The 27,001-nt window shown below is 32.9% G+C and overlaps 2 protein-coding genes across 5 annotated transcripts in view; one reads left to right on the plus strand and one right to left on the minus strand.

Annotated features, from left to right (window-relative positions):
* The window catches only part of LOC106666175 (neurexin-2), a 167,239-nt gene extending 149,505 nt beyond the window's left edge, over positions 1-17,734 (plus strand). For 2 of the 3 annotated variants that reach the window (XM_024229884.1, XM_024229886.1), the window contains 13 exons: positions 8,884-9,027; positions 9,735-9,952; positions 12,771-12,879; positions 12,940-13,134; positions 13,192-13,635; positions 13,695-13,853; positions 13,911-14,030; positions 14,090-14,268; positions 14,324-14,495; positions 14,539-14,804; positions 15,186-15,300; positions 15,359-15,526; positions 15,600-17,734. In XM_024229884.1, the coding sequence (XP_024085652.1) occupies positions 8,884-9,027; positions 9,735-9,952; positions 12,771-12,879; positions 12,940-13,134; positions 13,192-13,635; positions 13,695-13,853; positions 13,911-14,030; positions 14,090-14,268; positions 14,324-14,495; positions 14,539-14,804; positions 15,186-15,300; positions 15,359-15,526; positions 15,600-16,231 (2,921 nt within the window). In that variant the 3' untranslated portion in view covers positions 16,232-17,734. The remainder of the gene's footprint in view (positions 1-8,883; positions 9,028-9,734; positions 9,953-12,770; positions 12,880-12,939; positions 13,135-13,191; positions 13,636-13,694; positions 13,854-13,910; positions 14,031-14,089; positions 14,269-14,323; positions 14,496-14,538; positions 14,805-15,185; positions 15,301-15,358; positions 15,527-15,599) is intronic. The other variant, XM_024229885.1, reaches the window with a different exon arrangement.
* Positions 17,735-21,032: 3,298 nt separating this feature from the next.
* On the minus strand, positions 21,033-24,810 carry LOC106666289 (arylsulfatase B-like). Of its 2 annotated transcripts, none has more exons than XM_014393373.2 (8): positions 24,662-24,810; positions 23,864-24,002; positions 23,563-23,789; positions 23,243-23,498; positions 23,029-23,186; positions 21,870-22,005; positions 21,267-21,813; positions 21,033-21,214 (listed from the first exon to the last, which is right to left on the minus strand). In XM_014393373.2, exons 1-8 carry the CDS (start codon positions 24,761-24,763, stop codon positions 21,070-21,072), a joined length of 1,710 nt encoding a protein of 569 aa, XP_014248859.1. In that variant the 5' UTR covers positions 24,764-24,810; the 3' UTR covers positions 21,033-21,069. The 2 variants fall into 2 exon arrangements, with proteins under 2 accessions (XP_014248859.1, XP_014248858.1); XM_014393372.2 differs by having other exon boundaries at positions 23,843-24,002.
* Positions 24,811-27,001: the final 2,191 nt, after the last annotated feature.

Genomic DNA, 27,001 nt, shown 5'->3' on the forward strand with positions numbered 1-27,001 from the left:
CCGTTTAAACTTCTCACTATTAATACTTCAAGTAAACATCAACTTAATTTACAACTACAATTCTAACATCCTTTAACTTTACATAATTGAATATAGCACCATAAAAACTAATAATTAATCAGCAAAAACTGCTACATTTATCACCACATACACTCGACTAGGCATTAGTGGTGACAGTCAGTACAACATACAAATTTAATAACTATTAACGTCTATAAAAATTTTCAAAATTGTATAATCAAATAATGAATTATCATTCAATTAATTAAGGTTTTTAGTTGAGATAAAAAAGTCAGTGTCACAAGCGAGATTCGAATCCACTAAGCGGACCACGAAAACTGGTGAATATAATGAATTATGTAAATAAACAACAAATATCACCCCTGTTATTGAAAATCATGCAGAAATCAAGAAAAAAATGTATTTTTTCGGGTGTAGAAACCCCCCCTGAACTAAACTGAAACATATTGTCCCTCAATCATCCTGTGCATTATACAAACTCATATTAAAAAAAACATATTTGATACCAATCGTCAAGTACTGTTATAAATTATTTTTAAAAAATTACTTTGCCGAGTGTTCCTCTTTTATGTTAGAAAATGTTGCTTTGTTTAACTGCAGTGCACCAGTCTTCTTGGCACTAGGATCTTCGCGGATCGTAAATACACTTTAGACGTAAAGTACGAAGGTCGAAACATACAACCAGAAAGCATCCAAAGTTTTAACTAGTTCAGCGAAGAATTGCGGTTTTGCTCCATTAAAAGTAGATTTTTCTATTTGTTTCGACAATGACAATTTTTTTCTACATTTTTGATTGTTTGCGTTGCAAAAGAGAAGGAAGCTTCCGTAAGGAAACTAATTTAAGTGTAATCTCTTGCTGATTGGTTTAAATTTATCTAGCAATAAAAAATAAATTTAAGAATTATATACATTCGTTTTTAAGGTATTTTTCAGGAACATACAACCATTTCGAATCGCTGTAATAAAATTATACGTCGAAATGGTTGTATGTTTTTGAAAAGCGCTTTAAAAACGAACTTAAAATAAGCAAACAACTACGAAGGAAAAAGAGAAGAATAAATATTAGTTAAATTGTTTTTGTCTTTTACTTTAATGAATTTAAATGAACATAAAGCTTTTTCCTATCTACTCTAAGCCATAATAGAATAAGATTTCCTAATGTTTGAGATAACATGTGAAACTTTTCAAGCATAAGCGTACATTTTACTAATTCAACTAACTCGTAGGGATGGTTACTATTACAGCTACATGACCCTTCGCACTCTCTTAAAACCTATAAATTATTTTATATTGAATTCCAAAGCTCTAACTACATGCTCTCTTCTCCTCTACACAGAATGATGATCAAGAGTAACAACATCTGCAATAGCATTGACTTCTTCAATAGTTCTGCGCAATCTGTGAAAAACCATATCCTGCAACCTTAGTTGAATGCTTTTATATTTCATACTGTACAGTACAAAATTATTACAATTTATTTCATTTACTGGTTCAACTAATTCTCGCACTCTAGTCTTATTATATGTTTACAAAGAGCATTATTTTCATTAAATATGTACCTAATTATTGTAGTTTCAATTGTCTTTCAGCTTTATTTTGTTTCCTCTGCCTTATTTGGTTAGTAATTAAGTCTTTCATTTTTGTTGTTCAGTTTTTACTCTTTAATTGTATTTTTATATTTATCATTTATATTTACCATTCATATTATTACCATGTATATACGTCCTTATTATTTTCATATATATTATTTGTATTTTTACATATATTATTTATATATTTTTTTTGTAAAATGTCTTTTTTTATAGTGGATTTCGGTCCGTAAATAAATAAATAACTCCTATAAGAAATGTAAATTTTAGCACTCTTTTATTCTTATGCGATTTGTAAAAATTGGACGTTAATTTGTTAAATTTAATGGAAAGCTTCTCACATGGCGTAATATTTACCATCAGTTTACGTATTTTTAGTTTATTGTGTAGGAACTTCAATACAACTATGAGGGTAGCGACCCTTTTCCGGACAAACAGCTGATTTGATCGTATTTTATGTTTTTGTTTACCGTCATTTCTATTCCGTCTATTTCAATGTTGACAATCATTTCGTTTTCATAAATATTTTTATTTTTTGATTAATCAATAAACTAAAATATTACAGTATTTCAGCAGATATTTCATCATTAGTTATAAACAAAGCCTAATAAATTTGCCCTTTTCTCAAAATCTATTTGATCTATTATGATCAATTACCATTTTTTTAGTGTACTACCGATTTGTAATTGAGAGTTTCCAAAATTAGCGAATTGATAAGTTTGAGCAAAAACCTAAAGTTTTAATTTTTTCCAGATTTTTCTCAACACAGACACATTTATTTGCTCGTAACAAGGCGTTTTTAAAAGAAACCTTCTTGATAAAATTAATTAATTCAGTTGTTAACCTAATATTGTTCTAAAAAAGGGAAAAAAGTTTCTATTTGCGGAAAAGTTTTAGAAAAAAGTATAAAAACTTTTGGAGGGATTTTTCCAAGTTTTACGGCATAAAAACTTAACACACAATTTTATCTTGGCGTAAGATGTGTATGATTGTATATATGTATACGTATGTATCTGTGTGTCAAGTAGTGTGGCGGATGCCGAAATGGCAAAGCAAAAAAAAAAAAAAAGACGAGGTTTCAGTTGTGAAGGCTGCTTTTGACATTAAATATCCATAACAGGAGAGAGTCTTCAAATTAAATATTACAAGTTGATCAAGTTAAAACATGAAAATGATAAAAAGATGATCAAAGACAAAAGATTTTTTCGTCAAAAACGGTTTCTACCACCTTAAAAAAACTTATTATTAGATATACTGTTTATTTCTTGAACAGTTTAAATGTTAGGGATGGTAACCATCCCGATTACACGCTCGATGAAATCACTAGGTGCAAAAGAAGCCCAGATCCTGCAAATCTGAACCAAGAAAACCAAAATCCACCTTTCTCTCAACAGGAATTGAAAATAATAATAGCCCTTTACACTAAATATTACTAGTTAATTACCACGTTGTAAATAATGGGAAAAATTAAAATGAAACAGAATTTTGCCGATTCTTCCATGATACATTAGACTGACCTTAGGCAAGGAGAAATGGCGGAATGTTCTCAACTACCTATGGAAATAAAGATATTATCTATATTATATATTCCACAATAGATTAAAAAGAAGGAAGATATCGTGTCCAGTGACCCCAGAAAAAATATATACATATTTATAGGTATGTTTTGAACAGATGAAATATTACATTCTGATGGTTTTTGTTAGAAAAGCCTATTTTCGACGTAGAAAACAGACGGGAACGTAAAATTAAGCTCATTAAATAAGTAAAGTTTTGTATTTCTGAAGCTAACATTCAACTCTTAATCCGATTTCCATGTTCAACATATACTAGGACAACGTTGACAGTATTATGTGTCTGCGGGGCGGTTTAAAAGCATTGTCATAAACGAGTAAAAGCGGAAAATGGAATGAGGAGGGGTGGTTTTGTCAAGATTTACGGAATGGGGATCGTACGGGGTGCGTTAGGTCATTGCACCCCTCCATGCAGTATACCCTTATGCTTTTCCTTTTCTCTCTTTCTCTTTTTTCTTTTTTTTTACACCAGTCCGCATTTTCATCCGGATGTCATGTTTTTTCCTCCGAGGAACCAGCAGAGTGTTTTCCTTTTAACAAAATGAAAATTCACTTTTTAACGTTCTCTTGAAATTTTGCATTTATAAAATGAGGTCGAATGATAAATGCTTGTTGGCATTAAGCAGTACCCGTGCTGTCGCATTTTCTCACGCCTAAAAATATGCTCTGCCAATTTATTAATAATTAATTGCGACGAAGAGCGTTTGTTTTGTGGTTAGGGAAACTATGCTTACAATATTTAACATAATTCGTAGGTCATTTTTTTATTGACTAAAATGTACATGTCGTACAGTTTCGGTGGTATAAGTAAAAGAGAATCGATTTATTCTTGTCGAAATATACGTTTATCGCTTTATAAAATGACACTAAGTGGGAGATCAAGCATCCCATCTGATTAGGAGGATTTTGCTCTTTAAAAACAACTTCGTGTGATAAAACATCCCTAGAACATCAATTGTAGGGGGCGTCGGTGGCCGCAACGGTTTAGGCGTTGACACGGCGCTCATCACTGTAAGGTAAAGGTCCCGGGTTCGAATCCCAGCGGCCCTGCATTCGAACCCGACATACTTACAAATGAGCTTTTTTTCAAAAACACCGGCATCCTGAGGGTTGATATGACCTCTGCTGTTGCGAACCCTCGAAAAAAAAAATCAGTTGTAGATCTTGAGACAATTATGCGACAATCTACTAAAGAAGATTAGAAATTTTAAATTTCTTAAGTAGTGAGATTTCTCTTTGTGATCTGTGTAGTGTTAAGCCTGAAATTTGGTACTTATCGATCGTTGTTGTTCGCTTATTCTCGCTGGGTCTGACGCATTTCGCCATCTTCAGTTTGTCTTTAAATACTTAAATGGTCAGGTTTTTGTAAAAACATTCTTCCTATTTCCTCCATGCTCGCACATTGTTTTATCATGTTCAATCGATATCTAATCAAGTTTCTGGATAAATCGCTAAATTCCTGATGACTTATTCCAAAGTAAAGTATATTAAAATATACTTTTCCTTGAATGTAGAACAGCATTGAATTTACCTCTACATTGAATGAACGAATATATCAAGGCGTTCAATAATTAAGAATTATATAACAATTCCGAATTGTGCAATTTGATACCTCGAAGAACTTGTAACTTAGATCTATCCATTGACGTAAACCTTTTGCTCCGTCCTTAATGGAGTTAAAATTACAAAAACACCAAAATCCGTGTGACAGCTTGGAATAAAAGAAAGTCTTGGTAGTTATGGCAAACAGAGTGGGAAACGACTTCTAATGTCAAACTTAGGGAGATAAAAAACAGTGTAAAACCTTGGGCCTCATCTCATAGAGGTTCCAGGCACGAAGAAGTTGTCCTTGCTAGGCTCAGAATTGGTCATTGTAGGCTTACTCATTCTTATCTCATGGGAAAAAAGAGACTCCGCTTTGTGATGTTTTCACAGAAAGAATAACAGTTAAACATATTTTGACAAATTGCAAAAAATATGTAGAAGAAAGACATCCGTTGGAAATTCTAACTAACATCAGAGACTCGCTTGGTGATGACTTCGACCAAATAGACAAACTAGTAACTTTCCTTAAAAAAACTAAACTAATTTCGGAAATATGAAAATAAAATGATGTAATAATTTAATACAAAATCATTCAAGTTCAGTATGCAATAATCTGTAATCCACTCAATGTTGGGAGGTGTCTTAGGGTGCGGTTTGGGTGCCCATCTGGTGGTGGATGTGAAGGGGGATGTGTCTGGGGCATGTGATGCTGCCGGGGCCCTGGTTTCCGCTATTGGGGGTTCCTGAGCTGTGGCCCACTCACCACCCAGCTTGAAAGTTTTTTAAGGCGGAAAATGACCCAAAGCGGTTGATCGCCTTAGAAAAAACACTGTGAGAGTGTCATAAAAAATACTGTCAGCTTAGATGTGTTACAAAAATTAAACATCCCATTAATGGAAATGATAAATGATGGAGTGAGTGTGGTGTTCAATCCTTTTTAAAAAGATAGTTCCTACTCACAGCAAGTTGTTTTGCAACGATCCGGATTTCGAGCCTTTTAGCTCATCATCAGGTTGAAGGACTTCTACAACCACGTCTCTCGACATGAATTGCCAAAGTGAACCCGCTGATACCTCCGCCAACGCGACGACGTTCCAATTAGCAGCTGATTTTTTGAATGGCGCTCAATTTGAACGTGCGAAACGCGGAAATTATAACACAAATAAATATTATACTAGTAAATACTTAATATTATTAAATTACTATAAAAATAATAACAATTAAAACAATTAGTTTAATTATTTGAATGTTTGATATTATTTATGTACATATTTAAAATGGGAGGTAGATCAAAATCTGTTATATTATTAATGCATTTATCACCATTAATGTGTGGTGATTAGTGACCGTTAGTCGAAGATTATTCAGAAATCGTGAGATGCGTTTGTGCACTTCACACGACGTTGAGGGTGAGTTGGGCACTCTCAACTCGACACGCAAGAATGGCACAATCACACAGAAAACAAACACTTTGAGCCCAGAAGATGATCTCAATAAAGATCGAAACATTGGCACGATAAAGAAAATGTTTTTTTGAAACCTACATCACACCAGACCGCATCTCACGATTTCTGAACATCCCATTAATATTAACAAGAACTCGGCCGTAAAAAAAGAAACCATAAAATTCATATAAAAAAAGAGACTAAAATATTTTATTAATTGTCGATTCCTCACAAGTAAATTATTCTTTGAACCTGGAAAATCAACAAAATAGTCCAAATTCTGTATTTTCAGTCTTTATGACCATCTGTCCTATCTCCTAGTTTAAATATTTACACATCATTAAAACCTATTATGTTTGTAAATGTTGCAACTTTCTTCTAATTAAGTAATCTTAAACCAAGCAAATTTCTAAAACGCTTAATTTTGTTTCTGTATTTTAGTTAGGCGTTTGATTCATTTTTATATGCCCTCCTAATAAATAATTAAAAAAGTATGAATAGTTTGATGGCTGTCTCCTTTCCTCTAATCTAAATACACAGACGACAAACCGTGAAGTAATAAAGCCTTTGGGCAGAAGACCCAAATCGCTTATCCAATATCCACAAATCAATAATATTTTTTTACTGTGGATAGGATCTTTGTACCTTTATATATGTGATATGGGTTACTTATTGAAATGAATGTATTTATTAGCATGAACAGAGAGGCTTATCTACAATTAACGCTTGAAATAACATTTTAATTTTGGTATGTGAATTTGATTTATTAGTACGAATGAAGATTATCACAAAATTGATTCCAAGAAATATCTAGTAGTCTGTATACTAACCAGAATATCAAGTCTTATCTTGTTTCAGTTTTTATGTTTATTTGTGTTATACAAAAGAAAATTCAAAACAAGATATCTACCAAGTACTATACCCGAAGAAACGCTTCTGGGCTCAAACACAATTTTCATATTGACACTCAACCGCAATGACACTGATGAGTAGACTAAAGTGTATTTATTAATAAATTAGTCATTGTAAAATTAATAGATTATTGGACCAGTTTTAATACATAAAATATAATAAAAAATATTAGGTAGCATTCCTACTCACTTTTTTTTGTAAATAAATATTTCTAACCTCAATGTGGACAAAAAGGAACACAAAATGAGCCACATCTATCAGTACTATGTATAGATGTATACTATGTATTTACATATATACTATGTATGTGTAAGCGTGTATCTTCTGTTTTGGGCCCACCACTGAATTTGGAGAACCGAAAACAAAGTCCCAGAGGTTTTCTTATGATTGGAACTGACTACATTAATTTAATTTAATGATCAGGCACCTTTTTGTTGATATACAAAATTCCAATATTCAATTCAAACCAAAATAAATACGAGACCAAAATATTAATTAAATTTTAATCTTTTATTACAATTTATTTTCAAAAAGATTACAATTTCTTTTATTAATTATTAATTTTAATTTAAAGAATCTTTTATTCTATAATAAAACCTATTTCAGAATCTACAAACATTAATTTTAAAATCGACGTTGATTCTCGTTTTATAAAGAAAAGTAAAAGTAAAGGAAATTATTATTATTGTTATTATTAAATTCACTAATTTCGTGGTCCTCTTGACCAATTAATATATTATAATTAATTAAGGTTTTTAGTTGAGATAAAAAAGTCAATGGTATGACCTCACGATAGCTCAAGTAGAGCAGCGGCGTATCAAGCCGAAGATCGTGGGTTCGAATCCCGCTCGTGCCATTGATTTTTTTATCTCAACTAAAAACCCTTAATTAATTATAATATTGTTATTATTATTAATTTTTGACGACCAATGAGAAAATACAATTAATATTTTAACATAACTTTTAAAATCAAATGCTATCTCTTTTAGTTTTTATAAAAATATATTTTTTGTGACAACCCTTTTTTAAATTAAAATACAATTATTATTTTTAGTTTTTTGACATCAAAATATAAAATTTACTCACTTGAATTGTGTGCACACCAAATTTTCTTAATTATAAATAAACAGCTCTTAACCCATGGAGGACAGAAAAGGAATTGTTTTTTTCACTGAAAAAATAGCCCTTTCCTAGCCCCTACTCCTTTCACTGTCAGATGTGTGTGGAGGGGCATGGCGGTACATTCAAATCGAAACGTTACATATGTATGTAAAACATTTCTCCAAACCTAGGGTAACAGTATAACAACAGCATAAAATTTATTATTAACAATATTTGAAACCAGAGATATTTAGAATTATTGCTAGTAATATTCAAACATTCAAACCTATAGTTAAAATATATCACCAGCCTGCGGAACATTTAGAACCATCGTCTAATTTTAAATTCACAACATACGCATTTGAGTCTCAACTGTAAAATGCTGAGTGTGGTAACATTGTTACCAAGGCTAATTCAAATTTCAGACTGAACTTGTGTAACAATTACGAATTGCAATCCCTTAGAGGGTATTTTCCATTTGATTAATTAGTCTCTTGAGAATATCATCCGCAGAGTTGCTGTGCCAGGAATTCTTTCCGTAACGGTTCTAAATATAAAACGGTTATAGTTAGCAAAATCGTTACAATAGATATGTTAATGTTATATTTTGATAATCATACAATTAATTTATTTGTGCACTTTAAAATTTTGAAAATGCATTTTTGTTCCCTGGCTATCTTTTTTTTTACTGTTTAGGTTCAATACAACCAGCATGTCACCGACAGATGCCACAGTGTGAATCCCAGCCATGTATGAGTGGCGGTGTTTGCTCAGAAGGATGGAACAGGTTTGTCTGTGACTGTACAGCTACAGCTTTCACAGGACCAACATGCGGCAAAGGTAATCAGCAAACTTTACGCTATATTTTGATTTTATTGCAAAAAATGCAAAAAAAATTATTACCATTCATGATTGTAGTGTGTAATGAATAAGATTTCCCCAACTTTGCCAATTCAGATTTAAGTTACATATTTAAAAGATTTGTTTCAAATCTATTTCAATTTTATAAAACAGTGCAATGATCTAATTTTTTGTTGTTATTAATTAGTCTTATAGCTGAATGAAATTACAAAAATAATCTCCATCTTTAAAACTCTAACCCTCCGTTTATTGTCCCTTGTCACGTTATTGCTCTGTTTTGCATTTTTCCTGTTTAGTCGAACCTCTATTTCAGCAATGTGATATAAAACCCATTTTTTATATGCCACTTCAGCTGAAATTTCTTTCTTAGAGGAGGGATCTTTGCATGTGAATTATAGGGTTCCGACATGAAAATTTTACAAGACACATTTTTATTACATTTTATGTTACATAATATTTTAATTATTTATTTATTATATTGTAAAATGAAATGGTTTACTACACCAAAAAATATTACTTTTAATAATCTTTACATATCACACTTGCAGCATAAACATCAAATTAGAAAATAGTTCAAATAATTTAATTACTGTCAATTTTCAGTTACATAGAGATTTTAATGCATGTAAGACCAATAATAACCGCTCAACTTATCAAATCTGATGTTATACAATTATAACGTGCAGAAGCCACTACGTTGACGTTCAATGGCTCTCAATACATGACAATTCGGCTGGCTCGAGAGCTCCGGAGTCAAACCGAAGAAGTGCGATTCAGGTTCAGGACAACACGACCGGTGAGTCTGCTTTTTGTGACGAGCACAGAACAGTCGGGAGATCGTCTGCAATTCACTGTCACTTCAGGGAAACTCCGTCTCAATCTCAGATTAGGAGACAAAGAGAAAGTAAGTTATAATATATTATAAATGCCGTTGATAATTATATTATGAAATATTCTTCTATGGTTGGCTAACGGAAACATGGATTTTTTTTTGTTCTATTAATACTTAATTGGCATTTTTACAAAAACGGCCTAATTTATTTGTAAATTGATTTATTCAATATTTACAGTAGAAAAACAAAAAATCTTCCAAATTAATGTAAAATTTTTTAAAGCATAAGCGGTAATAACATTTAGTTTTCAAGTTCAGAGATCAAAATATTGACAATTTGCAATTTAGAAATCTGAAGAATGGAGAAAAAGATGACTTTTCATCCTGTTTACATCATGTTTTCCATCGAATTAAAAAGTTACTTTGAAAAGCCGTTTAAAGTTTGAAAATGACCCACTTAAAGTTAACAGACAAAAGCAGAGTTGAGGCTGGTAAATAACTTTAAGATGGTTCACCTTCCACCCCACTCAGGAATTGATATTCTCATCTTACTGGAGTTAAAAGTAGTTTATCTGCAATGTGGATGATCAAGAAATTTTACACACTTTTATTTCTTTAATATATTACATATATTTATTGTTTAACTTAATAATAATTTTTAAATTCACTAATTTCGTGGTCCGCTTGACCAATTAATATATTACAATTAATTAAGGTTTTTAGTTGAGATAAAAAGTCAATGGCTCGAGCGGGATTAAAAATGGCAAAAAGGAAGTAAAACTCAAAAGGTGGGGTTGAGATAGGAAGTTGGTGTCCGAGTGGATCGAGGTCACGATAGCTCAAGTGGTAGAGCAGCGGCGTATCAAGCCGTAGATCGTGGGTTCGAATCCCGCTCGTGCCATTGACTTTTGTATCTCAACTAAAAATCTTAATTAATAATTGTTAAAGTAGAGATTTTCAATGAAAAGTTAAAGAAAAACTTTGAATGATCAAAATTGACTGTTGTAACAGTTAAAACAAATAATAAACTAACTTTATTGCAAAACAGCATCATATGAAGAAATTTGTTTATAATAAAAGACAAATTTAAATGAACAATAAACTAGAAAGTTACAAATTTTAATATTGTATTGTGACACAGATCTATTTTTTCTATTGCCTAGGGTCTCTCCCTCTAAAAGGCTCTTTTACAGGAAAAAGGGCATAATTGAATAAATGCTTCAGTTTAAGGAAGCCTCTGTCTCAAAATTGTATTGCTCAGAATACAGTCTTAATGCAGGGAAGGAACGTTGTGAGACTTGGTCATAGGTCATGAAGACAGGTCGCTGATTGCCTTCTTTTGATGATGAACTCTGGACTCAGGTGACTCATGTCTTTGTACCTGACTCTCTCACTGAGGTTCTCATTCTAACTACACTGTTTTTATTCATTTTATTTGGTCTCAACTGACTCCTGGACCATCACTGTTATGTTTCATTGATAATGAATTCAATCAAGGGTACATCATTTATTCTTTTAACCTCGGAGACGGACCTGTCCAATTGAGAGACAATATTGAAGGAATCTTCCAGAGTTGGGCAAAATCTAACTAATTCAATCAAAATTCTTAATCATGATTGAATTAGTTAGATTTTGCCCAACTCTGGCTACAATGACCAACTTACCAAAATCCAACCGACTCCAGATAAAAATTTTGAGATGAGAGTCGTGCTCAAGGCCAACCTTCAAAAATTGTTATCATAAATGAAAACCAAAGTTACATAATTATTCTACATGTCTATTTCATTCCAATCAAGACCCCTAGATGGTGTATTTTCCAAATAATGTAGAAATCCCTCTTTTTAAGTGGAATAAATTTTAATTCAAAGAAATATTATTTCCATTGATCGGTTATGTAAACATATTTACTTTTCAAAGCGTAGCTTGTTCTAGGATTTTTTTATTTTATTTTATTATTATTATTATCATTATCATTATTTTTTGACTTTTCATAACGACGGAGTTTTACTTATAAATGGAAGATTGATTTTTGTTAAATAAGGTATTGAAATAAATTTCTGTTAGAAATTTTTTTAAAAGTGATGAAGTGTATTTTTCATTTTTTGAGAACCCATTTGAACATGATTTATTGAAATTTAGTTATGACTAACTATATTGTGACTAAATTAGTCATGCCTCATATTTAATTACTAGTCATAACTAATTTAGCCATCAATCACATATGGCGACTAATGACTAAATTAGTCACTTACTACCAATCATGACTAACGGTCTGAGTGATCAATCATTAATCATTAGACATGACTAATTTTTGCCCAACACTGGAATCTTCAATGCTTATGTTTAGTTTTATTGCTTAGCTTACAGGGAGGTGTTTATTGGGCTGGATTGTAGGACTTGAAGCAGTGGATTGCCGAACTTTTGATGATGAGTTCATTTGATAGACTTAACCTACAGTCTCAGTTTATTGATTTCACTCTGGTTCTGCCTTTGACTCAATCTGAACTGACACTGAAACCATTTTAATTGTGTCTCTAACTGACTTGAGCTCCATTTCAATAGACTGTGATCTTCAATCTCTGGTACTGTCCAGACTTATACCCTAGATCAGCCAGGAATGGCTTCAGGTCACCCTGGATGGCATGGCCCTGGGTCCTTCCTGAGGAGGCTGTGTTGCGATCCGAGATGGCTGGGATCCCTGATCCTTCCTTATCCTGTGAGCTTTGAATGAAGCAACTGTTTACAAAGTCATGGATGAAGGTGTAGATACTGTACTCAATCCATTGCCGTGTTACCATATTTATCAGAATTTGACTATTTATTTCTATATTTTCCTCCATCATTTGAATAATTTACCTCTATTTAAATATGATCTATTTTTTCACTTTAGACACTTCATTGTGGGCAAGGGTTGAATGATAATCAATGGCACACCCTCAGTTATTCCAGAAGGGGTGAAACTATAAATTTAAAAGTTGACGAAGAAACACCGGTCATAGGTAAACTAAAAACAAGACTCAAATAAGCCATAAATAAAAATATTTTTATTCAACTTCCAGTTGAAGCTGCGTTGGGAAGAGGAGGTGTACTTGAACTTAGGAATCTCCATATCGGCGGAATGTTTCATGATGAAGAAGAAATACAAATGACAAACTCAGTACCTAATTTTGTTGGTTTGATGCAGCAGTTTGTCTACAATGGGGTACATTATTTTGAATTGGCACGAGCGACCCATGGAACCGCTGAACCTCTTGGTATGCTTAAAACTGTTATGCTCGTATTAAAAATATTAACAAAATTGTTTTGATAAGCCGGAGGTCATACACCAAGGATACAAGTGACAGCTACGTTTTCGAGACGTGAACACCAGCTTGTCCATCATCCTGTTACATTTAAGTCGAAGCACACTTTTGTCGGCCTTCCAGTTCTAAAGGCCTACTCAGGGCCGAATATATATTTCCAATTCAAAACAAGAGAACCTTCAGGCCTAATTTTATACAACGCTGGACGGGAACAAGACTTCATCGCTATTGAACTCAATCAAGGGCATATCGTTTATTCTTTCGACCTCGGAGACGGCCCTGTCAAATTGAGAGACAATGTCAGAGGAATCCTAAACGATAATAAATGGCATTCAGTTACAATAGGCAGGCCATCTCCAAAACAACATACTTTGATTATAGACGAAACTTATGCAAGTATTATAAGTAGAGGGCACAACGATTACCTGGACCTTGGTGGTATTCTTTATTTAGGTATGATTAATTTTACATTGTCAATTATGATTTTCCCTGTAATGATAACGGATTTTCAGGTGGTTTGCCAAAAGATGGATTTTCTCGATTACCAAAGCATGTCCAGTCTAAGCATGGATATGAAGGGTGTTTGGCCTCGCTAGACCTCAATGGAGAATCTCCAAATATCCTTGACGACGCAGTAGTTCCAAGTTCTTTAGTTTCACCGGGTTGTGATGGTGCGTCTATATTTTATTGCTAGGAAAATATATTCAAATTGTAAAATTTAACTGCAGGACCCAGTACTAAATGTAGCCACAACATATGTGCTAATCGAGGAGTGTGTGTACAGCAATGGAATTCCTATACTTGCGATTGTGATATGACTTCTTACACTGGTCCTAAATGCACAGAAGGTAAATTAAAATATAAAATATTATCCTTTATTTTTTATTAATTTCTTATTATTTTACAGAATCTATTGCATATGAATTTGGACCGAATAGAGGACTAGTTACATATGTATTCCCTGAAGACAGAAGGCCGGAGATGAAGAGTGATGTCCTGGCTTTAGGTTTTATTACCGACCAAGATGATGCCGTTCTCCTTCGGGTGGATAGTGGCACATCAAACGATTACATGGAACTTGAAATAGTAAGTGGAAACAATTCGATAAACGTTTTGTTTATTAATAATTATTTATATCCAGGTTGAAGGAAATATTTTTATGGTCTACAATATGGGAACTAATGACCATCCTATAGGAGAAATCAATGTCAAAGTGAATGACAACCAGTACCATGTCGTGAGGTTCTCTAGATCTGGTGCTAACTCAACTATTCAGGTTGATGATTACAACGTTCAAACTAATCATCCAGCAGGTAATACTCAGAATATTCTCAACCGCTCAAAAAAAAAGTCTAGTAATGAATGTCATGTTGGACTTTCTAGGACATCAGTTGTCAGTTTTTAACAGCCAGGCGCAGATACAAGCTGGAGGGAAGTGGAACAGAGCAAAGCAGAAAGTCGAACGTCCGTTTGTTGGAGTTATGTCAGGACTTGTTTTAAACGGATTAAGACTTCTTGACTTAGCTGCAGAACAAGATCCAAGGACGGAAGTGCGTGGGGACGTCACGCTTTTAACTGGAATCAGGGACAGACTCCATGAGCCATATCAAAGAATGCAACAGGTCAGTCAAAAAACGTTTAAAATATCAGTAATTTTTAATCATATTTACAATTAATTAAGATTTTTAGTTGAGATACAAAAGTCAATGGCACGAGCGGGATTCGAACCCACGATCTTCGGCTTGATACGCCGCTACTCTACCACTTGAGCTATCATGGCCTCGATCCACTCAGATACTAACTTCTCATCTCAACCCGATGGATCGAAGTCACGATAGCTCAAGTGGTAGAGTAGCGGCGTATCTAGCCGAAGGTCGTGGGTTCGAATCCCGCTCGTGACACTGACTTTTTTATCACAACTAAAAACCTTAATTAATTGTAATATATTAATTGGTCAAGCGGACAACGAAATTAGTGAATTTAATCATAATTGTTATTTACAGACCCCTGCTTCTGGATATCCTGGAGTTATGGATGATTTGGTTTTCTCTGGTGCTGGTTCAGGGTGTAATGATGATGATGAAGATCAATGCACCCCTGTATTTGAAACTGGTTCAGGTAATACTGAACACAATTTTATGTTTATAAACATTTTTTAAATTATTTTTTGCTTTAGGTGATGACCTCATCACTCCTGTTTATGTACCTCCTACCAGACCACCAGTCACATCTAAGAATGCTACTGGTGGAAAACAATCAATAAAGCATTGTGATGATGAAGATTGTTTTGACGGGTCTGGCTCTGGTGAAGTCACATCTGAAGAAACACCTTCAACTTCTAAAGGTGGACATTTATTTAAAATTGTCAAAACATTTTAGAAGAACTTTGTTAATTGAATCAATCTTTTTTTTAACAGATACTACAACTCAGTCAAATGTTGCAACTACAGGATTTTCTGGAGCGACAGAGTCGAATTACACTGGAACTGAAACTGCTGTGACTGGAAGCAGTGGAATTGGAGGAAGCACGAGCGATACTTCAGTTACTTCTTCTGAACGAGGAACAAGCCAAGGTTCGACAACTGTAGACAGTACTGGCGTATCATCCGGCAGCTCATCTGGCACATCTGAATTTACAACTTCATCTGCAACCACGACAACAACAACTACAAGGACACCGCCGACAATCATTGAATACTATCCGCTTCCGCCTGTGCCACAACCACCGACGTCGTATTATCCAAAAGAAAGAGACAGAATCTCATCTGAAGCTGCTGAAAATACAGCACTCATCATTGGCATCATTGCAGGGTCGATGATCGCAGTAATCCTTGTCATTCTGATAGTGCTCAAGTTAAAAAATAGATCCAACGGCGCTTATAAAGTAGACGAAAGTAAAGGATATAGAGGTAACGTTGGACAGAGTGCAGCTCTATTAAATCAGTCACCGCCCACACCACAAGCCACTGCTGTAAACGGTGCTGTTAAAAATGGTAATGGTAAGCCAAAGAAACGAGAGACAAAAGATATTAAAGAATGGTACGTCTAAACTTCAGTGATGCTACTAACATATCCAATTTTAGAGACTGATCATCAGAGTGACGACTATTACATTGTATATTAACTATAATGGTGTACATAGTTTTTGCATACGAGACATTCAATGTTCCATAGATTTTATATAACAACTTAGTATTTTTTTGAATGGTGAATGTGAAATGAAAGTGTAGATGGTGTTGTCGGACATATACAAAAAGTTGTGTGTCTTATAACAGAGTTTTGAAGACAAATGACTGAGAAAAAGTCATTACTAATAAATAAGGAGCCATTAGTATTAATAGTTACAAATAATTAATGTTCTTTGTTGATTATTTCAATTTATTTTTATTTTTATTTTTTTTTTTTTTTTGTCATTGTAACATGTTAATTTGGTGGGGAAGAGGGTGAAAATTGAAATCACAAAAACCACCCTGTGATAATTTCTGTATTCCATACCTCATTGTACATAACATACATAAACAAGACAAAATATGTATACTGAAAATTTCCCACCATTTTTTTTTTTTCATACGTGTTACTTCATATTATTAACATGTTATGCCATTCTGAAAAACACATGCATCTAAGACTGAAGATAGAGATAAACAGCTTAATAAACATAGAGCTTAAATAAAGAATATTAAAAAAAAAATTATATGTATTAACTTCAAAACAGAAATTTGGTCAGGCAGTTGTTTACAAACTCTTATAAGAATACAATTTTTATCACAGTTTCTGCTAGGTGGTAATTATTGAAAACTAATAAAGGACGGCTTGTATAATTATACAGAACTGCAGCAGTTTAATAATATTAAAATGGATTTTACTCACTTAAAACTGAGACGTCAAACTTGTGGCTCAGTAATTCGCTTTAATAATTAGTCCAAGCTTTTTTCAATCTAAAGAAAATAAAAAAATTTGATAATTTTTTCCCCCAAAGCAGAAGTGATGTGGCACAAGAAATTAATGTTTTGCGAAAAAAATATTTTCCTTAATCCGTGAAATTAATAACCGTGGCCAGTGCTAAAACATTAATTTTTTCATTAAAAGTATTAACAGAAACTATAATAGAATAATTTTTATTTAAAAAATAATTTTTTTACAAGAAAGAAAGAATAATTATTATACTAGTTGTTAATATAATTTTAGAGTTTATTAGTGGTTACTAAATTGATAAAGTATGAGAGATTGACTCTGAAAAGAGGCACTTTTGAATAATATTGTTGGCAATAATATGTTAATATATAGTGAGTAATGTTAGCTATGTACGCTATGTAAATATTCCTACTAATGTACGGGTGGAAAATCAATTAAAAAAATTTATTGTAAAAATTGTATATGAAAAGCAATGATCTCAATCATTTTGGTTTTCACATGAATGCGTTCTTTTTTTTCATGGGTGTGAATGAGATGTGTCTTTGATTATGTTATTTCTCAATCGTCTTAGAAAAAATAAATTCTATCCACTACTACTCTTAAGGTATCAATTAAGTATAAAATCGTCTAATGTCTTTAGTTGATTTAATTATTTTTTCCAAAGTGCTGTGATTACATTTCATGGCTCATGATTTCTCCGAAATGTCCACGATTTTAAATGATTAATGAAGAATATTCTTTCTTTAATTTTTTATGGTAAAAAAAATATTCTAGGAGATGTAAATCTAAGAGAAAAACTGACACTAATTTCCCACAAATAGAACGAATAGCTGAGTGTGGATTGTTAGATCTTCGTTTAATTTTATTATCGTTTACTTTATTATATTTAATTTTGTAGATGCGCTGATCCAAAACGCACACTGATGAGCTAATTTTAAGAATTGTAAGTAATAAAACAAGCTTCAGATTTCATATTTAAAGAAAAATTTCTATCATAATAGAAATTTTTTAAAAATATAAAAAAAAATCAGCTTCTTGTGGGACAACAGTATTTTTTGTAAAGTGCAGTTAGAAGATGAAAAATGATTTCCTTTTGTTCAATATAAATGTATATGAAAATTTATATTTGTTTTCATGAGAAAAAAATAATAAAACAGAAAAAGAATGAATTTTTATTATTTTCAAAGGTATAAAGGAAGAATTGTATATATGTAAAATAGCTCATGTTCTTCCTACTGTGTAATAAATTTAAAAAAAATCTATATTAAACAGTTTGTCATTAACCACCTCTTTCAAATATCCTCTTAAGGGCCAACCCTTCTACAAACCTCAACATGAAGTTACTCTAAAAAAAAACAATATTAAATATTTAAACATTAAATCTAGGCCAATTAATTAAGGTTTTTAGTTGAGATAAAAAAGTCAATGGCACGAGCGGGATTTGAACCCACGATCTTTGGCTAGATACCCCGCTGCTCTACCACTTGAGCTATCATGACCTCGATCCACTCGGGCACCAACTTCCTATCTCAACCCCACCTTTGAATTTTCCCTCCTTTTTGCCATTTTTCAACATTTGAAACATGTTGAAACAACAATTTTTTTCTCTTTTTTTAACCTTTTCAAGCGAAATATCATGTTTGTCATCCTACACAGCCCATGACTGAGGACTATCAGATAAAATGATCCAGAGATACTTCACAAAATTGTTTGGCTAGGGGCATCGGTGGCCATAATAGTTTAGGCGTTGACACGGAAATCATCACATTCAAAATCATGGTGGTGTTTTATACCATCCGTAGTGTAAATAGTTATTAAATAAACAAACGATATGGGACAAGATAATAAAATTATACAAACTTTGCAAGGTTAGGGCAACCAACTCGTATTTTCCAGGTTAGATGTTCTGGGTACCGATCTTGGCAGAGCCTATTTCTTTTTAAATGGTTAATTTCCATTTGTCATAATCTAATATGTAAAGTGGTTTGACCCCATGAATGGGTTGTATGAAATCTCCTGTACGACAGAAATTACTTTCTACAAAAGTTACTCACAACCACACTATATATAAACACAATTTGTAAATTTTGAAGGACATGTTGATCAACTTCTTATTGTTTATTCATCAGTTGCACTCTGAGTGCTAGTGTTTAATTTGCTCGTTACTGATCAGTTCAATCTTCCTGTCCGTACTTTTGCCCAGACGCACACTGAAAATAGGTAGATGATGAAATGCGATCAACCCAGTAAAGAAAAGGCAGACTAAGATGGCAACGTTGGCACGATAAAGAAAATGTTTTTCTGAAACCTACATCACACCAGACCCTCATCTCACGATTTCTGAATATTTAATGATAATGTAAAGGTTAAATACAAATAATTAAGTATCCTGCAAGTAAATTTTAAAAAGAGGAAGTTGATGTAAAGCAGCCACCATCCTCCTACCCTATGACCTTTCCCCCTTAGGCCTTTAATGCTATGCTTGTTGTAAAGAAATTGTTATGTTATAGGTTATCTCACGCTTGTTTTTGTTTTCATTCTTGTTCATTATCTTTTTTGTTAATAACTTTACAAGTTTTATTGTATATAATGTGACCTACTATGATTAGGAAAGTATCAAAGATGAGTCTACAACTAAGGCAAAGTACAACCAAGTGACACACCCCTAATTGTTATGATTTTTTAGTGTAATGGGTTTGTACTACAAATATTTATTCAAAATACATGAAATAAATATTTTTCTCCATTAAACTTTAATTTTTCAGTAAATAAGAGAAAAAATTATGAAAATACTAAAATTAAACGATTTTGTCTGCGACAAAATTATAGACACATGGGATCAATTTAAAACAAGGTTATAATATTTTGTGGCATTACTACTCAGTTTTATTATTTCCAGTAATCTTTCTGGAATGGTTTTGTACAAATTTTGAATAAAATCTTGAGGCAAATTATTCCAGGCAGTGGTGACAGCTGTTTTAAGTTCATCAACAGATTTGTACTGCTTACAGTCTTGATATACCATCCTCGATAATTTTCCTCATACATTTTCTATAATGTTCAAGTCTGGTGAGAGTGCAGGCCATTCACATTTTTCAATGCTGTTCTGTGAAAACCATTCTTTAACAATTTTTGCATTGTGTATGGGTGCGTTGTCCTGCTGGAATATTGGAGTCCCTTCGCATAAGTCGCTGAAACTAGTTTTTTCTTTGTCCAGTAATTTCTTGTAATATTCCGAATTGACTTTTTTTGGAAGAAAACAAAGATTTTCTTTTTTATTACACCCAGTACACCCCCAAATCATCAATGATCCACCACCCATTTGGCGCCGTGACAAAATTTTTTCTTCTTTAGTTATATTATGAAAGTAGTATGTGTATCCGTCCGGGCCGTTTAAATCGAACTTTTTTCGAGATGTACATTTGCGTAAGATTATCAGATCAAGCCATTTCCAGAGTTAATTTTCTTTTAATATCATGAACAATAATCTAATAGCAAAAGAAATCCTTTTTGACTGTTGAAATTGTGATTTTTTAATGTGTCTATAATTTTGTCAGTCGGTTGTGCATTATGCAGTTTTAATCAAAGGATTTAATAGAACTTGTATTCTCTGAAGTTTATTTTAGGCCACAATTACAATCCTATCAATGTAGATATGTTCTTGGGCTGGAAATGTAATTTTAATATATTTATATTCTAACATTTAGCCTGACAATTTTTGGATTACCAGAAGAGTGTGCATGAGTTTGGTTAGGTTAGGTTAGGTTAGGTTTAGGGACCAGTTAAGTAGCATATCCATGATTCCATGTTTTTCCATGAAGTAGAGAAAATATGTGAGTGCTTAATATAAATTAAGGCTTGTTAGGCAAAATTATAGGACATAATTATTTTGTACACTTATGATGAAGAGTGAATCAAAATTTATAAACCACAAATTCGTTAAATGCAATAACCAGCTATTTTATTTTGCCATTATATTTTTAAATATTTACACGATATATTTTTGGGATTTTCATTAAGTTCACTGATCCAGAAGGTCCAGGTGTTGTTCCAAAATTTGGGATCTGCCCTACAATCTCCCCCTAAATTTAGAGCATTGACCATTGTACTCCTGTACCTGAAATTTCCATATAGACATAATTTGTTTACAAAAGATAATCACATTCTACCTTTTTATTGAATTTTCAAGCTCTTTGACAATGTCTTGATTTGCTTCAGCTAAATTCACTCTTTCACAAGGATCATCCTTCAGATTAAATAAGCAGGGCTTGACGGAAGGATCACAAGAGACATACTCTTCTGTATTACATCGTACCATCCCTTCTTTTCTCATTCTGTTTATGATTTTGACATTCAGTAGTAATTTTTTTATCTTTTTGCCAAACTTTTTTTTATTCCTTCTCTTTTTAAACATCTTTACATTCCTCTTAGCCGCTGACTTTGTAATAGCAAGACCAGTTTTTGAATTAAGTACAGAAACAGGATTGTACTTTACATCATGGCTATTGGTGAAGTTGCCATACCAATCATTAAACATGAAATTTCTTGTGTGATATCCTACCAAATATTTCCAATCTCCTGATCTATACGCTGCATAAGCACTCTCAACATCATCGATGTTGTATAAAAGTTCTTTCCTCGGTGATTTTCCCCCTTTAGAAATGGCCTTCCACATATCTATACCATCAATAGTTCCCAAATCTGTTATATCAACACCTAGATTTTTTGGTTTGTTAGAACGCCAGAAAAATATAGACATTATTTGACTAGACCTGCTAGAGAACATATAGTTGGTAGCCAATCGACAACATGCATAAGTTGATCTGAAACCTTGTGGTTCTTCTTAATAAGACTGCTCCAAATTGCTGCTACACTTCTATGCGCTCCTTCCCACGCCGTTGCTTTTAACTAATAAACAAAATTTTGTTTAACATAATTTACTGGCATTAAACTGAGTAAATAATTTTTAAAATAATTTAGTTAAATTTCTAAGTTTGATCATATTTGTCATTAACCCACCTTTAATTTGATTTGCTGAAAACATACTTCAAAGACGAATATCGCATCTGTCAAGAGCTTTTAAAATGTATATTGTATTTGTTGTATTTTCAAATATAACATCACAGTTTATAAATGAAAAAAAAGGACATCGGTGTCTGTTTCATATTTGCCTTGTTCACTGTTCTGTGTTTGTCTCCCAGTAAACCTTGGACTTTCTTTCAGATGGAATTGGAAAAAAGTTTTTAATTGTTTTTGACCTCTTGTTCATTATTCTCAATGGATTGCTGGGCTTTAAGCCCTCCTGTATGACAGGAATGACTTAACACATATTAAAAAAAAAAAAATTAAATTCACTAATTTCGTGTTCCACTTGATCAATTAATATATTGCAATTAATTAAGGTTTTTAGTTGAGATAAAAAAATCAATGGCATGAGCGGGATTTGAAAAATGGCAAAAAGGAGGGAAAATTCAAAAAGGTGCAGTGAGATGGGAAGTTGGTGTCCGAGTGGATCAAGGTCACGATAGCTCAAGTGGTAGAGTAGCGGCGTATCAAGCCGAAGATCGTGGGTTCGAATCCCGCTCGTGCCATTGACTTTTTTATCTCAACTAAAAACCTTAATTAATTGTAAAAATAATAATAATAATAATCAGATTCAGGTAAATACTTTACAATTTGGTACTGTATAATGTTGAAGAAATTATGCAGGGGATTGCAGTAGCTTAGTGTTTAGCATGATAGATTCTCGACTCTTGGTTCGTAAACCCCACGGTCGTGGATTTGGTTCGCACTGTCTGGCTCTTTTTTCATGATACCCTTTTCCCCAACTACATTTAAATAATCAACTACTCAACTATATACTAAATAAGTGAGTTTATGAGGCATTTAATAAAAGAAAAAACATAATCTTTCTAACTTTTGAGTACTTACACCTCTAAAAGGAAAGTTTGAACCTTTGTTTCTCAAAAAGCCAACTGTCGGTGCTCCATTGTCTGATATGAAGATAATTACAGAATTAGCAAGCATGCTATTATTTTTAAGAGCGGAAACAACCTCTCCAACTGAATCATCAAGTTTGGCCATCATTGCTAAAACACACCAGGTTTATTTATCAAAATAATTAATTGTTGTCTAACCTGCTTACCTGCATACGCCTGTCGTTCTGGGTCTTCTATGTATGAAAATTTATCGATTAGATCCAGCGGTGCTTGGCATGGTGTCAATTTATTTCCAGCATGTGGTGCAAGGTGGGCTATGTAAAGAAACAAAGGATTGCTCTTGTTGTGTTCGTTAATTGTTTTGACAGCTTCTTCTGTAAAAATATCAGTCGAGTATTTCCCATATGAATCCCAATCGACGTCCATATTTCTTCTCATGTCATATCCATCGTACGGAGGATTCTGGGAACGTCAATACATAAATTTAATTGTCACTTTATGACCTGAAAAATTGATTTTTACTGACTATTTCATTAATAAAATGTGAATAGTAATCATGGTAGCCTTGCCAAAATCCATAATGTGATTTAAATCCTCTGTTTAATGGAGTATATTCTTTTTTATGCATACCCAAATGCCATTTTCCAATTATGTGACTCTCGTAGCCGGCTTTTGACAACATTTGTGGAAGTAAGGTTTCATTTAAGCTCAGCCCTCTTGGTTCTGATTCCTGTATAACATAATGCTGCATACCTGTGAAAATGCCAATTGATATCTTATTGTTTAATTTTTTGCTTTGTTTTTACCTGTGTGTATCGGATATTTGCCTGTGAGAAGTGCTGCTCTTGATGGAGAGCACATAGCCAAGGTGTAATGCTGATTAAGTATCACTCCATTGAAAGCAAGAGCATCGATGTTAGGAGTTGGAATCTGGTCAGATCCATGAAAACTAACGTCATCCCATCCCTGCAAACACATAAAAAGTAAAAACAAAGAAAATCTACTTTCTTCGTCATGGGGGCGTCAGTGGCCACAACAGTTTAGGTGTAAGGTAAAGGTCCCGAGTTCGATTCCAGCGGCCCTGCATTCAAACCCAACATACAAATGGGCTTTTTTTCAAAAACATCAGCACCCCGAGGGTTCATATGACCTCGTAGTTGAAATACACTCATAATTTTTTTTTTAAAGTTTTATAAGCGATATCATTGTTTGACGTGTCATTTTGTTGTCCAAACTGTTATTTTCTGGTAATGTGAATTAAGCCCAAGCATGGCACGCCATACCAATCTCAACGTTGAAAGACTCAGTTTTTTCAATCAACAGCATTTCATTTCCTTAAACATATTAGGTATAATGAGTCTACATGATATTATTTTATATGAAGTGAAAATGTATTTTCCAATGTCAAACAGTGGCAATTGGAGTAACTTTGATTTGTCTCATGTAAACTTGCATTTGTCTGGTCCTATAAAATTTTTTAAAAAAGTTTTTAATTAGTTCGGTATTGCTAGATTTTTAAAATGAAGTGTAAGTAATAAACTGTATGATGTGAATGCAAACATCAATAATTGGTTTAAAAATAACATTGCAATTTGTTAAATTAATTTTTCGAAACAGTTGCTTACCAAGTCATCAGCAACAATAAGCACAATATTTGGCGGCTTTTTAAATGCGGACACAATAAATATTAACAAAAGAAATAATAAAAAGTTAAAATAAGAGGTCATTTCCCTTCAAATGACCGAACGTGAACGGATCCATTATCAACTCAGAGATTTACGTTATCTATCAGCTTTGAGTTAAATGGGGCGATTCGGTGGGATAATAAAACTGACAAGTTACATAAAAGGTATTAAATGTAATTAGAACTATACATCGTTTGATTGCAAATTACAATTGAGATTAAATTTTATTATTTTTAAAGATTAAATTTGTCATTAAGAGATTAGAGTTATTGGTATCTGTTTACACTAAAAATATAATGCGATGTATAGTGAAACTATTTTGTAATTTTTTTTTAAATTTAAAATGTTGCATGTCTTGATTTAAAAAATGAATTATACAGCACAATCAAGTTTTTGCCCACATAGATTTTAAAACTTGATTGTTGATTAATATTTTATTTTTTAATGTAAGGGTAAACTTATTTCTATATGTTTTTTATTCATTATTCATTTTTTTGTCCCTTTTTTTACTTTTTTTACATGCAATTTGAATTTTGGAAAAATTGTTGATATTACAATTAATTAAGGTTTTTAGTTGAGATAAAAAAGTCAATGGCACGAGCGGGATTCGAAACCACTTTTTTATCTCGACTAAAAACATTAATTAATTGTAATATATTAATTGGTCAAGCGGACCACGAAATTAGTGAATTTAATGAATTAAATGAAGTATGCTTCACTAAAGCTCTCCATGGCCATTTCATTTGTCGTCAAGAATCCAACCCGATTACACGACATTTGAAAAATGGCAAAAAGGAGTGAAAATTCAAAAGGTGCGGATGAGATGGGAAGTTAGTGCCCGAGTGGATCGAAGTCACGACAGCTTAAGTGGTAGAGCAGCGGCGTATCTAGCCGAAGATCGTGGGTTCGAATCCCGCTCGTGCCATTGACTTTTTTATCTCAACTAAAAACCTTAATTAATTGTAATGTATTAATTGGTCAAGCGGACCACGAAATTAGTGAATTTAATGATTTAAAATGAAGTATTTTCTCTAAAGCTCTCCGTGGCCATTTCATTTGTCATCGAGAATCCAACCTGATTACACGACATTTGAAAAATGGCAAAAAGGAGTGAAAATTCAAAAGGTGCGGATGAGATGGGAAGTTAGTGCCCGAGTGGATCGAAGTCACGATAGCTCAAGTGGTAGAGCAGCGGCGTATCTAGCCGAAGATCGTGGGTTCGAATCCCACTCGTGCCATTGACTTTTTTATCTTGACTTAAAACCTTAATTAATTGTAATATATTAATTGGTCAAGCAGACCACAAAATTAGTGAATTTAATGAATTGTTGATACTATTGATATCACCCTACACCATCTACAAACATTGCAATTTTTAGCTCACCCATTTTCAAAAATCACTGGTATGATGCAAAGAAAGTGATGGGCCCGGTATGCTTCCTTGAGGCACACCTGCTTTTATTTATTATATTTAGTTCTGAACATCTGATCACGTTTGACTCTAAAATAGTCAAATGTCAGCAGGTTACGTAGGAAGTCATCTTGGTTTGTTTAGTTTAGCAATAATAATTTTTTTACCTGCACATTATTGGTAGTAGCGATAAAGGTCTTGTTTGCAGCTTAAATAGCTATGTTAATTTTTCAATTTTTTTTATTTTTTATTTCTCTAATGATATGGTCATATCCTGGTGTCAATTTTAGCAGATGAGTTTTTAATTTCTGTCAACATTTCTTTAAATGTAATTAGCTATACATTTTTTTTTCTTTGGTGATCATTACTTCTAGTACCCAGTCATTAATAATTTCATTCGGTTTAACAATTTAGTTAAAAGCACTAGCGAAAACTTTGGCTCTTTGCTTGCCTTCCATAGAGAGTATTGTACCGATTTATATAAGTTCAATTCTGATGTACATAAACACACATTTTTTGCAGTCTGCCGGCAATTGCAGCTTTTGTGTAATTTACAAAAAATTACTGGCAGACTTCGAAAATCATCCACCCTGGGTGTGGCCAGTCGGGAGTGAGACCTTGGTTTATCCGTCCAGCCACCGAAGTTCCAGAGAATATCAGCAGCTAGCTCTTAAATACATTCTTTCCTATCTTTTTTTAAATTTGTTATAAATTGTTTACAAGTGGATTTTTAAACCTTTGTAAACATTTACCAGAGCATAACTTGTAAATGCGCTTAGTTTATCCACTTTTTCATTCTTATAAATTTCTTTTTGACTACAGCGCCAAAGACAGGTCTTAATTATTTTTGGCTAGGGCTGTCAATTTAT

Source organism: Cimex lectularius, unplaced genomic scaffold (assembly GCF_000648675.2).
Source record: "Cimex lectularius strain Harlan isolate CLEC.00 unplaced genomic scaffold, Clec_2.1 scaffold162, whole genome shotgun sequence".
Taxonomy (NCBI): Eukaryota; Metazoa; Arthropoda; class Insecta; order Hemiptera; family Cimicidae; genus Cimex; species Cimex lectularius.